The 13441-nt window shown below is 32.4% G+C and overlaps 2 protein-coding genes across 7 annotated transcripts in view; both read left to right on the top strand.

Moving 5' to 3' along the window:
* The window catches only part of LOC105173665 (UDP-glucuronic acid decarboxylase 6-like), a 4827-nt gene extending 1055 nt beyond the window's left edge, over positions 1-3772 (top strand). For 2 of the 3 annotated variants that reach the window (XM_011095506.2, XM_011095507.2), the window contains exons 2-13: positions 199-309; positions 1042-1128; positions 1220-1307; positions 1642-1733; positions 1905-1969; positions 2052-2140; positions 2364-2441; positions 2550-2643; positions 2789-2855; positions 2937-3000; positions 3145-3185; positions 3316-3772. In XM_011095506.2, the coding sequence (XP_011093808.1) occupies positions 220-309; positions 1042-1128; positions 1220-1307; positions 1642-1733; positions 1905-1969; positions 2052-2140; positions 2364-2441; positions 2550-2643; positions 2789-2855; positions 2937-3000; positions 3145-3185; positions 3316-3501 (1041 nt within the window). In that variant the 5' untranslated portion in view covers positions 199-219 and the 3' untranslated portion in view covers positions 3502-3772. Of the gene's footprint in view, positions 1-136; positions 310-1041; positions 1129-1219; positions 1308-1641; positions 1734-1904; positions 1970-2051; positions 2141-2363; positions 2442-2549; positions 2644-2788; positions 2856-2936; positions 3001-3144; positions 3186-3315 lie in introns of all 3 variants that reach the window. The other variant, XM_020697996.1, reaches the window with a different exon arrangement.
* On the top strand, positions 10403-12630 carry LOC105173664 (protein ELF4-LIKE 3). 4 transcript variants are annotated; one of them, XM_011095503.2, is made up of 2 exons: positions 10403-10578; positions 11922-12630. In XM_011095503.2, the coding sequence occupies exon 2, from the start codon at positions 11958-11960 to the stop codon at positions 12294-12296; it is 339 nt and encodes a 112-aa protein (XP_011093805.1). In that variant the 5' UTR covers positions 10403-10578; positions 11922-11957; the 3' UTR covers positions 12297-12630. The 4 variants fall into 4 exon arrangements, with proteins under 4 accessions (XP_011093805.1, XP_011093804.1, XP_020553692.1 ...); XM_011095502.2 differs by having other exon boundaries at positions 11919-12630; XM_020698033.1 differs by lacking the exon at positions 10403-10578 and adding an exon at positions 10596-10927.

Here is a 13441-nt window from a genome sequence, read left to right as displayed (position 1 = left end):
AATGGATGATCTTGTGTACCTTCATATAGGTTTGTTATGCAGGAAAATGATTAATCAAGGATTAGTAGTTTGGAGTGAGTGATTTCGTTGTGTAGTTCATGTTGATTTTAATTTTTTTTATTTTTTGTGATTGTAGTTTCTTTGTGGAATTGGTTCTGATATGATTGGTTATTCTATTGTAATTGGTACGGAATTCAGAAGTGAAAAGGGATCTTACAAATGGCTCACGAAGTATCACAGGGAGAGAACCATGTAATCGTGAAGCCTCCTCCCGAGCCTTCACCATTGAGAAAAGCAAAATTTTTCCAGGTATGATGCACATGGTGTGTTAAAAGTTAGTTCTTGTCAAACTTTTCCACTTTTGAAGACTACTTACTTTGGCTGGTTGGTTTGTTTAAACAATGGCATTAATGCTATTGATAAGAAATACAAGAAAACGAATGGAAAGGGAATTTGCAGTTTGCTCGAACATTGCACTTCTACTAGGATCAGTTGAAGTTTTATGTGTGCTCTCAAGTTGATGCTCCAATTTTTTAAGATGCCTATTCCTTTAGAATTTTAATCAATTGGGTATTTATATTATTATTATTGTTTTATAATGAGGTCGGATTTGCTTCGGCAATCATGCCGGAAAAGTGAAAGGGGAAGTTTTCAAGATGCATGTTAAGTCTACTTCACTATCTTTTCTTCAGCATGATGTCGAGGAGCTCTTTTTCAATTTTCCTTTTATTTTATGGGTTTCTGTTGGGGGGTTTGGCTCCATAGGCTTTATATACATATAAGCATCAAAGGTATATATATGTACATACTTGTATATGTACATATCTTGTCCCTTGTTGGCGATCCAAATCTGCACTTATCAGTTTTTGCACATCACTAGTTGATAGTATGGCTTGCCCTTTGTCTTTAGGGATATAACAAATTTCTTAATGGCTTGAGTGTCTCTTATTCCTACCCCTGAGTTCTGCGCATTTCTGCTGTAGATTTCTCCATGTTGCTATATGCATGAGATATGGCTTGGTAATTGAATCTTGATAACAGGCAAACATGAGAATCTTGGTTACTGGTGGAGCTGGATTCATTGGGTCTCACTTGGTTGACAAGCTAATGGAAAATGACAAGAATGAGGTGAGCGCATACAGAGATTAGACTCGGACTCATGAACATGATTTGCCTAAACATGCATAGTTTTACATGAGTTTACTCAATTTTTATTCAGGTAATTGTTGTGGACAACTACTTTACTGGGTCAAAGGACAACCTAAAGCGATGGATTGGTCATCCACGTTTTGAGCTTATTCGGCACGGTATTCATTGTTTCCAGTCCGTTAGTTATATTAGTCAACATTTGGATTTTGAATTAGATTCAATGTGGAATTTTCACCTAAGGAGGGCATAGAAATCCCAATATCAGGCAAAGTCTAGCTAATATAGTACTCCTTTAACTAAATAGCCTATATATAATAATACACATGATGTTGGGAGAAAGGAAGGATCTTCTCTTACATTTCTTGCTTAATCTTACTTGATACCGTTTGAGGTCTTGATCCATGCAGTACTCTGTTCTTTAAATACAAAGCATTGCTGACTTATCTGTGAACTTGGAGTGTGTGTTTTATAATTTTTTTCAATCTTTTCCAGATGTGACGGAGCCATTGTTGGTCGAAGTTGATCAAATCTACCATCTTGCTTGTCCCGCTTCTCCAATTTTCTACAAGTACAACCCTGTGAAGGTCAGTGACTACAATAAACTCTTTCTTCTAGTTTATTTTAAAATACTACTCCCTGGGTAAGTGAACACAGTATGAGCTGAAAAAACCTTTTCTAATATTGTTGGGGATTACATTTCAAAAATTGGTCGAGCATAAAGTGACACTGGGTGTTGATTTGTGACAATACAACAGACAATAAAGACAAATGTAATTGGGACACTAAACATGTTGGGGCTCGCCAAGCGAGTAGGAGCAAGGTTTGCCTGCTCTTCCATGTGCTCTTTTATTCCATGATATTTCTTACTGGATCAGTTTGTTCACTGTATACCGTTTGAGCAGGATTTTGCTGACATCAACTTCAGAAGTTTATGGTGATCCGCTTGTGCACCCTCAGGATGAAAGCTATTGGGGAAATGTTAACCCCATAGGTATTATGATGTCCTGAGAATATAAAGCTGAATATCTATATTTATAAAAGTCCTGTTCTTATGCAGATAAATGGGTGCACTCTGTATATGTCATAAGCAATAGGCTGATATTTTTCATGCTGAAAGGCATATGGTTTACTTATATTTCTGGTGTAGTGTTTGAACACACACAATGAGAGTATGTTGACAGCGTTACTTATTAACGTCTAATGTTGCATTGCAGGAGTTAGAAGCTGTTATGACGAGGGAAAAAGAGTAGCTGAAACTTTGATGTTTGATTATCATAGGCAGCATGGAATTGGTAATTGTCGCTCTCTCACTGTATATATAGCTATAGTTTATCCTTAACATATCAAAATTGTTATGATCAATGAGAGTGCTCATGACTCGAAATGTAAATCCACAACAGAAATAAGAATCGCAAGGATCTTCAACACTTATGGACCGCGGATGAATATTGACGATGGCCGGGTAGTCAGTAATTTCATAGCTCAAGCAATACGGTAACGTACTCATTCCATTACATAACACCATCTTCTCCCCCAACTCTTGTGCTGCCTTTCTGTCAACTTTACACCCTTGTCTAAAATGCATTGCGATGTGCTACAAGACTACTAATTTCTAATTTAAGATTTCATGCGACTGCAGTGATGAACCGTTGACAGTTCAGTTGCCTGGAACACAGACGAGAAGCTTTTGTTACGTCTCTGACATGGTATAAAAAGTATCTTGTTTTTTGGCCGTTAAGTATAATGATTATTGCTCTGTAACCTTACAATTTCTTCTGCTGGTGAAGGTTGACGGTCTTATTCGACTGATGGAAGGAGATCAGACTGGGCCAATCAATATTGGCAATCCAGGTGTGTATCAATCTTAAAGCTCAGACGAAATACTATTCTTGAACCTATTGATGCTCTCTATCTCTCTCTCTCTCTCAGAGTATGAAACCTAGCTTTACAGAAATTTATCTTCTTATGATCGCTTACGTCGGGCTTTTACATCAGGTGAATTTACAATGCTTGAGCTTGCTGAGACTGTGAAAGAGGTAAAAAGTTGTGTATTCTGGATGTTGTGGTTCAAGTCTTCTCCTTTAAAATCATGCCATTAAAACCGTTGCTGCTGTTGCTAGTGTACGTATTTTGTCAGCTAACTTAGAACTGCCACAATCTCTGCAGTTGATAAACCCGGAAGTGAAAATAATAACTGTGGAGAACACTCCAGACGACCCTCGCCAAAGAAAGCCAGACATAACAAAGGCAAAGGAGTTGCTGGGCTGGGAGCCAACAATCAAGTTGCGGGAAGGCATCCCCCTCATGGAGGACGACTTCCGCCAGAGGCTTGGGATATCGAGGAAGAACTGAATGACGGTAGTCGATTATGGCTCACCTCGACGTCATTAGTCGATAATGGCTTGCTCCCTCTCTTAAGATAGTATACATATTTCGGCTTCTATATGCCCCCGGGCCCTCTACTTATTTGTGATGCCAGAGACTACACTACAGTTCCATCAAGGATTCATAATTCATCTCCTTCTCCTCTTTCTTGCAGTTATATTCCTTAGCTATCTTTATTTTTTTTTTCTCCATTTGTGATGATTCATAAATTCAAATAAAATTCATATGATTATTGTAAGAGATTGAATGTCATATGGTTTATTAGATATATAATTGGAATTTTATATACACATAAAATAGTAAGATTTTAGAGGAATTTGGTTACAATGCATCATATTTTTTATATGGTAACATTACTTTAAATTTGGGAATATTGAGTCCGAATTCGGGAATGTAAACTCCTAATATTTTGGTATTTTTTTTTAATTTTTTATCTATTATATTTATAATTGATAATATGTTTGTGTAGGTATGTTCAATATAAAATAAGCTATATCAATATATATATATATATATATTATATGTATGACGGGAATTTTTCTAAACTGGCTTCAATATGATTCTCAATATTTCGTACTACATAATACACCAAATATTTGTGAGAACTTGCATTTAATTTTCTATTTAAATACTTTATATTATCCTAACACTTAAAATGGAATAAGATGTCTAGCAATTATATTTCTTATATTAGGTTATGGGGAATTGCACATTTAGTATCATAGGACAAGGAGCACGACACTTTTGAATATTAATATTTTTTATCTCATAGAATTAAAAGTCATCGTGAATGTGGTCCCATATATCACCTTGTGGAATTAAATCTGTCAAATTTTGAGATCATATTTGTAATTTTTTTTAAAACATATAGGACTAAAAATATTAACCCGTAAAATATAAGGCTTAAAAAATACAATATTTAATGTCTTACGAGACAAAAAATGAAATTTCTCCGTTAGAATTCATTCCCATCTGCAAAATTTTAAACCCGAATCCATTCAATACCCATTGGGTTGGATTCAAAAGATCCGACTAGTATATATATTTTTAAATAATAATAATATCATTACAACTTTATAAATACGAGAAAATAATAGTATTAAAATATTATTTAGTTTATAAATTACTATGTGCCTGTTTTAGACATCATATATTAAACTTTTACAATAGGTGTAATTTATATAAATATTAAAATATTTACAAATTATTTATATTATTATTTTAATTTGAAAAATATTAAATTTATGTATTATAAATAAATTACACTTATTTTTTATCTGTAAATAAATATATACAATAAAAATCGGGGTGAATTTGAATCCAAACCACTAGCATATATACTGTATGTAACATGAAAATTGTTCAAAATGTGTTGAGATTGTTTTGGTTATGCAGAGCTATTACTCCTTTTTTCCTCAACTGACTTTTGTTAATTACATCAATAACAATAATTAAAATAAAATCAAGTGATAATTTACTTAGCATAATTTACTGTACTTAGGCTGTGAAAATATTAAAATTTGGACCACGTCTTAATTAATCTCATTAAATTTAAACGAACAAAGTACTGATCTTAGCTATAATTTGATAGCTGGAAGCTGCTAATTAATCATAATTTACAGCTGCATTCTCTAAAGTTTGAGATGATTATATATTCTCATTATTTGAAAATTTACGATCCCTGATTTTAACATTCGTCTAACAACGAATTTATTCCATTAGGTTTTCATCTAAATTTTGGATAAATTGTAACCATTTTGGATTATGAATTATAATTTTTTATATTTTTTAAAATTTTATAAATACTTTTATTGACAGATACACTCTATGATTATTTATTTTATCTATCATCATAATTTTTTTTAAAAAATTTGTTCAAACATTCTTTTTGGAAAAAAAATATGAGTAAAATAATAAATTCCACCTCATGATCCAGAGGCTGCATAGTTATTTTTCATTTGATGGGATATTGTAATTTGTCAAACCACGAGTGGATGTTCATAATTATGTCAAATCTCAATAGAGGTATGTATAATTTATCCTTAAATTAATGGAATAACTGCATTTACACTCCTTGATCTATAGCCTATCCACACAAATCATTCTATTTTTTTCCTTAATTATAAGAACCACCACGTCAATCAAAAAATATGGATAGCTTGTGTATTATAGTCGACATTTTCTAGGGTTGTATGCGTAATTTTCACAAAAATAAGGATAATTCATGTAAATAATATTGAGATTTTTAATGAGTATATGTGTAATTTTTTAAAAAGTATGGATGGTGTATATAAATAAACTATAAGTGAGGGTGTTAATTTAATTATTCCTAAATTAATTGAGTGGAGGGTTTGATAAAGACAAAATTGTGTACGTTAAACATGTCCCTCCTGCCCTCTTCCCAAGCATGTGGCGTCCAAATCAATGGCCCTTGCCACCCAACATCTCCTCATACATATAAAAATAAAAATACATGCCTAATATGTTTTTTATTTTTTAATTTATTACTTGCATATATTAGACAAAAATGAGGACATTCTACTCTCTTTTTATTATTATTATTATTATCCCTTATGTTATAAATGGCCATATTTCTAAAATCAATGACAAATCAGTATTATCTATCACAGTCATACAAAATCAAAACAAAAATTTAAGTTTTGATCACGTACGGTTAATGAACATGCACTATGATTTTAGCTATGATCAAAATCTTTTTTGTAATTTTTAACTGTGCATAACGTTTTGACCTTGCTCTTATTGATTTTTTTAAAAAATATTTAAAAAAAAATCTAAAAAAGAATATGAGAGTGGGAAAAGTAAATAATTCGTAAAGCATATTAGTTCGTAAAAATATTTCAGAAAACTCAAAGAAAATATATAAAATTATTATTTATAATTTAGAAGAGCATTTTAGACAGTTCACTACAAAAATAGATGAAAATCTAATCGAAGCTAAGAAAATGGACTCGTTGTCAGATGAACCTTAAAATTAGAGGGATCTGTAACTTTCCAACAAGAAGGTATTTATGATATGTCAAATTTTAGACGACGTAACAGGAAATTATCATATAAAAAAATTTATCTATATACATAATAAATCATTTTCATGGGAGTTGAACCCAAAAATTTTTAATTTTGGAAGTAGTGCCACCTTAAAACATTAATTGGACATAGGAAAATCTGTATGTGGAAGTAATCAAACATTGGAAAAATTCCAAAAAAGTGGAAGCTGAGCAATAATTAATATTTGGAGATTTTATTGATATTTATGTGAAGGTTGTCAGCCATGTCAAGGAACTAGGAATGAGGACCACATCCATACATATATTTTTTTTTTTTTCTCTATTCAAAGTTTGATGCTATTGTTTTTAGATTGGATTCATTTTCATATTATGTATGGATTGTGATTTTGAAATGAATCGGATATATTTAAATTTCTTTTGACTGAAAATGTTTAAAGCAGGAAATCATCAAATTGTACTGGGAAGGCTTTAATTATTGCTCCTCGATGCCTGATTTAAACATGTCGTAAAAAAGAAATCGCTTAAGGTTGTAAGAAATGGTATTATGGTAGCAAAAGTTGTACTTGGGGCATGAAAAGCGGATACTTGAAGATTCTTTTAGTTGTACGATTTCATGTTAATCACAGACTTGAAAACAATCGATTGGTAATATTGGTGAGTCTAAACATACTAGGAATTTGATCAAATCAGGACCAGATCGGACCTGCCCGAATAGAATGGCGTGGATCTAGACCCGTCCGCTACTTGAAATTGAGTTGGGTGTATTAGGTCTTAATACTGACAATCAGGAGACTACCTCTACATTAAAAGATAACTAAAAACATTTCGAACAAACACTTATTGTTGTCTATATAAACAGCACAATATTTTGTTATGTTTTAACTTCTTTTTATTTATTTTACACTAATACAAAATATAAATCGAATATATCAATGTAATTATTTTTTATAATTTAAGTACAAATACCTTCGTCCTCTGATCTTTAACGAAAAATCTATACATAGAAAATAGGGAGTACAATGTAATTTTTTCAAAACTGAGGGACTTCCTTAATTATACTGAAATATAAAAAAGTTTTGATGCTTTTCCAAGAAGTTTTCCAGACATAGACAGGAAGGACTGCTACTGGTACGTCAACATATATTTTAGAAAGACTAATAACTAATTATGGATTGAAGTTTCGTTTCTAACACATATTTCGAGTTAATAAATATTAAATATTTTTGAAATATTTTGAAAATATTATAGAAATTTTGTAATATTAAAAAACATAGATAATAGTTATAAAATTAAAATTTAAAAATATTACTTTTCTCTTTTTAATTCAATCATATTTATTTTAATTTTTTATCATTTACGACAATCAACACAATTTATTTTTATGTAATATAATTATATATTTGTAGTTATTATTTAATGTAGTTGCTATTGAAACCAAATAATAATATAGTATTTTTTTGTTACCTATGTGTTGTAAAATGCCTTTATTTACATTGATATATACATATATCGTTACTAATTTTGCCATCTATTTTTATTTTCATAAATCGAAAATAAAAATTTATTTTATAATTTCGTTGAAAACGAATGAAAATTTTAAAAACCATGTAGAAAACCTCCGTAAGCGAAAAGAAGGGCAATGCAACCCCAAATTTTTAAAAAAGAAACTCACTTCCTCGTGTAATATGAAATCATCATGTTGTCTTTTTTAAGGGTAAATTACATTTTCACCCCTTGAGGGAAGGGAAAAATACACAAATACCATCAGTTTTTCACAAAATTACAACTATATTCCATGAGGTTATTATTGTAATTGCAACTACACCCCTTATTTACAGACAAAATTTACATAAACACACCTAAAAAATATTACACTAACAACCCTCAAAAAGTGTAGCTATAATTTTATAAAAATAGAAAGATACTTGTGTATTTTAATTTAATTTATGGGGTCTTAATGTAATTTACACTTTCTTTAAAGTTTAGGGAGCTGTGTTGCTCTATGGATATATATGAAGCTTATGATCGCTGCTGGCCTCCCGTTCAAAGCGATGTATGTAGTATCTATATACAAGAACTTGTAATCAAACTCTTCGGCAACAGTTTTCCTAAATAATATGACGCATATAATTATATTTAAAAAAATGTGCAAATTGCAATTTGCCCCCTGAACTTCAGAATATATAACAGATATTCCCTAAATTTTCTAACTTTCCGTCACAAGAAGATATAACAAATGCTAATAATGTGTGGCGACAATGTGTGTCGTTCGATTCATCATGCAAATATTTATATAAGTTTTATTTACGAAAAAAAATATCTTCCAAGATATTCTTTTACGTCCGTGTATTCACCCCTGGCAACGAAATAAATCATGTCACCTACAATTAAGCTATAGGCAATAATTTTTGTTTTCCATGACGATCAATATTTGACAACGAAGCAGTATTTGCTCGTGAAGTTGGCAATGAAGAAAAAAATAATCGTTGTGTAAAGTATTTGCAACAAAATATTATACTTTTTGGCAACAAAATACCAAAGTGCAGAAAATAAGATTTCTTGTAGTGTATTATTCTATTAAGACCAAAGTACCATAAATATAATATATATGAAGATAAATATAATCTATTAAACTGTTCAATTTGCCTCATTTAGCATTTTTTTCTCTTATTTATATTAGTAATACATAAAAATTAGCTGTAATGTTCTGAAATAATAATATCAGTAGGTAATTCTTTCTGTATTTCATTTAGTTATATCCACTAGAATGGCTTGACATCAAGGTGATGGTTATTAACATTAATTTTAGAGTAAATTATATCAATAGTCCTCAATTTAGGTTAAATTACACAAATATTTTCTGTATTTTATAAATTTACAGCTACATTTTTTTAGGGGTGTTGGTATAATGCTTTTTAGAGGGCGTTTTTGTAAGCTTTGCCTTCGAATATGAGGTACAATTGTGATTACAAATATAATCTCAAGAGGTGTAGTTGTAATTCTGAAAAAGGAATGAACTATTTATATATTTTGCCCTAAATTCAGGGGGTGTAAATGTAATTTACCCTTAATTTTAAGTATAGTTAAATTTACTTTTTTTTTCGTTAATCAATGGAAAATTTAAGACACATTATCGACTTTGTGCATATCCATCTTCGAATTAGAGTCTTTAAACAAAAATTAAGTGATGGAAACTCTTCAAATAACACACACACATATATATATTTATTAAACTTTTTTAAAAAATAAATTAAATTTCTGTTGAGCTGGCCTGCAAATTTGTACATGATTGCTACTCATTCTTGGAGGGCGTTCACCACTATTTATTGTGATTTAGTAACTAAGATTGAATGTTGTTAAATTCATAATGTGGGATTAAATCCTCGTTATTGTATTTGGCGAGGCGTACATACGTTCTAACTTGTATTTTGATGCTTTCATGGTTAAACCTTTGTTTTTAGTAATAATAAGTCGGCTATAGGAACTCTGATTGACATACATAGTGCATGCACAATTATTTCCGACAAATTTATATACTGCCACTCCTAATTAGAAATTTTGACCGACAGACATGACGCACGCATCGCCATTTCTGACAGGTTTGTAGGTTGCGATCCCTGCTTTCGTATTTCTGTAACCATTAAAAAAAATAAAATGTGATTGAAGAGGGTAAATGTATGTGAATAGTTTAGGGGGTGATTATTAATACCTGAGAGTGCAGGGGGCAAACTGCAATTTAACACAAAGTCATTAAATTGGTAATAAAGAAATAAAAAGACAGGTGGAGAAACACGAGTAGAGGAGAGTAAATAGGAGAAGAAAGATATAATAGCATTTAGACACAACTCTGAGGGTGGGTTCAGCGTGACTGTCAAATCTCACATATTCTCTCTCTCTCTCTCTCTCTCTCTCTCTCTCTCTCTCTTCAGAGATTCGATTTATCGCTGATCTTTCCAACTTCCTTCAATCTATGTCCTCTCTTTCTCTCCACCATAAATAATGTTCCCAGTTCCTCAAGGTACGTGAAACTCATATGTGTGTGTGTAATCACAGTAGTCATTTCTTTATCTTCTCGAGGCCCTCCTTTTTGAGAGAGAATTCTCTTGTTTTTCGCTCTGAAAAGCTGTTTTTTGTTTAAATTATTTGTTTTCAGCTCCTGGGTTTTTTTCTGGGTTCTGCTTTGAACTTTACTCTACGTGTTCTATGTGTTATACTCCATTTCTGTTCTTCGTTCCGGGTCGGGGTGTGTGTGTGAGGAGAGTGATGTGTATGGAATTGTACGGAAAGAGTTGGGGAGTTGAATTCTTTCTTGTTTCCGATCTTTAGGAGCATCGTCATGGCTTTGATTCACTGTTTTTCTTTAATGGGTCAGGACCAAATGGTTTTATTTCTCTTCTATCTTTGTTTCTATTTAAGGAATTTGTTCGATTATATGCCCCTCCTCACTGCAACTGCAAATCTTTTGTCGTACGGTTCCAACATTTGAATTCCCCATTCCGTCCTCGTTTTCTGCTTTTTTCTTACAGATATTTAATGTAAAAAATCCCCATTTGATGCCATAAATGGTTAATCCTTTTTCTCCTTTTCAGAAACTACAACTGCATCAATTGTCTCAAGAATTGCTTCATTGACTCTCTGCTATTTCTGTAATCCTTTCTTTTTTTTAGTATACAGTTTCTTCTTTTTTCTTAAAAAAAAAAAGGGAAAGAAAGAAAAATTGGTCATTGTTCATAAGTCCTTCAAGATTGGTTTATGAGTGTTGTTGCCATCATTGACTGGTTTTTTGGGTCTTGAGATTCTTCTTTTGAAATTCTGAGCTTAACCTTTAAGAGGGTGTTTCTGAGTACATTGTAAAAAGGTTCCTTTTTGTGGAAACAGGATCTGCTTTTTTCTCATTTCATCTCATCATCCCTCATATAATAATAATTGAACTAGCTAGTTATCAAAATGCTTATTACCAGTAACTATTATAATTACCATGATGACAATAATATCCAGTCATAATAATAGTATTATTCTTACATGTCATGTTGCTTGGTTGATCCCTTTGTGAAAACAAGGGGTTGTGTGAGTGGGGTGGCATGATATCAAGTTCAGACCTTTGTGTCTTATGCTCAAATTGTCTTTAAACAATTCAAAACCTTATCATGTTTTGTCTGGGCTTTTTGCTAATATAAGCAAGTACAGATGAGAAGATATGATGATGGGCATCTTTAAAAACCAATAAAAAAAGACACTATAGGATTGTCTCTTGTTGTTTATGTTCCTTTTACCTCACAATCATTAATCTCCTCATACTTTATGTTTCTTGTCTCTGTTTGGAGGTGGGGTTTTTCACACACTTGCTCTCTTGTGCAGCAGCACTGCTCTTTATTTGATTGGGGATCCCATTCTTACATGGAGGGGGACACATTTTCAGGCCTTGGTAATGGCACACAGATGGATGGGAAGGTGTTGCAGAGTTTCCAGAAGAGCTTTGTTCAAGTCCAGAACATACTGGACCAGAACAGGCTGTTGATCAATGAGATCAATCAGAACCATGAGTCCAAGATTCCTGACAATTTGAGCAGAAATGTTGGTCTGATCAGAGAGCTGAACAACAATATCCGAAGGGTTGTTGATCTATATGCTGATCTTTCAACTTCTTTCACCAAGTCCATGGATGCTTCATCTGAGGGGGATTCAAGTGGTGGTGCTTATGGGAAAGCTGGCCACAAGAGGCATAGGCCTGGATAATGAGGGAAAGGGGCAGGATGGATGGATGATGGATGATGGGCTTTTAGTTCTTCCTGTTCTTGATTCTTTGCATGGTGGAAAACAAGTTTGTGCCACAACAAGTATCTCCAGCAAGGTAGTATAAAAACATGTATTTTAGATTGTGTAATTTGTAACTCATCAGTTCCTCCCCCCACTCCACCCCACTAGTGAAAGTTGTTCTTTAGTGCCTGATTACTCACCTGAAATTTCCCATGAGGAAAAATAATTGTAGCTTCAAGAACTGCTGCTGCTCCTTTGTTGTAACTCTGTACCTCTGATCTAATTGAATCAAGAATCTCTCTCTCTCTCTCTTTCTCTCTCTCTCTCACACACACACATCAAGTTCCTTTGTAGTAAAGGTTTGTGTGGATTTGAGGGGTTGTCAGTTGATAGATCCAATACCCTCATGAATTGGCCCCATTTATGTTTGATTCTCATGAGACCTAACACAGAAACTGTTGTGGGCTTTTGGCTTTCTTTTGTTCTTGTGTTTGAGTTTGATCATTATTCTCTTTTTCAAAATGGTGTTTCTTTCTTGCACTACTTTTGGAGGAAGCTCTTTTTGTTCCTTTTTTGAAACTTGTTCATCAAAACTGAGAGAGAGAGAGAGAGAGAGAGAGAGAGAGAGAGAGAGAGAGGTTTCCTTCTAGTTTTGGGGATAAACACAATGATACGGTGCAAAGATGCTCTGAAAATAATTGAAGGAAAGCAGCTTTTTTAGATAATTCTTTTTAGTTCCCAATCACATTCCACCACAGGAACAGAATCTGAGATAAGAGAAGATGATGCTGCTATGATGATGATGGTTTTTTGACCATTTTTTCTCCTCTTCTTTTGTTTATGTTTTTTGTTTTTTCCTTCATCCAATCATAATCTCTTGGATCCCATTTTATATATATTATCAAGAAAAATTGAAATGTTTCAACTTCGATCATCATCACGAGTCGGTCGTACTCCAAATATAATAAATTTCTTATATGATTATTACTTAAGAGATTATTTTTTAATATACTATGTAAGTCGACAAAAAAGATGGAATGACGCACATTTACCAACTGCTAAGTATGTAGTTCAGAAACCCACTACAATTTTGTTTATGCAGTCTTTCTTGATTGGTAAGTTTG

This window comes from Sesamum indicum, linkage group LG11, assembly GCF_000512975.1.
Source record: "Sesamum indicum cultivar Zhongzhi No. 13 linkage group LG11, S_indicum_v1.0, whole genome shotgun sequence".
Lineage (NCBI taxonomy): Eukaryota > Viridiplantae > Streptophyta > Magnoliopsida > Lamiales > Pedaliaceae > Sesamum > Sesamum indicum.
The sequence above is the reverse complement of the archived record's forward strand: the minus strand, read 5'-3'. Positions and strand labels throughout refer to the sequence as shown.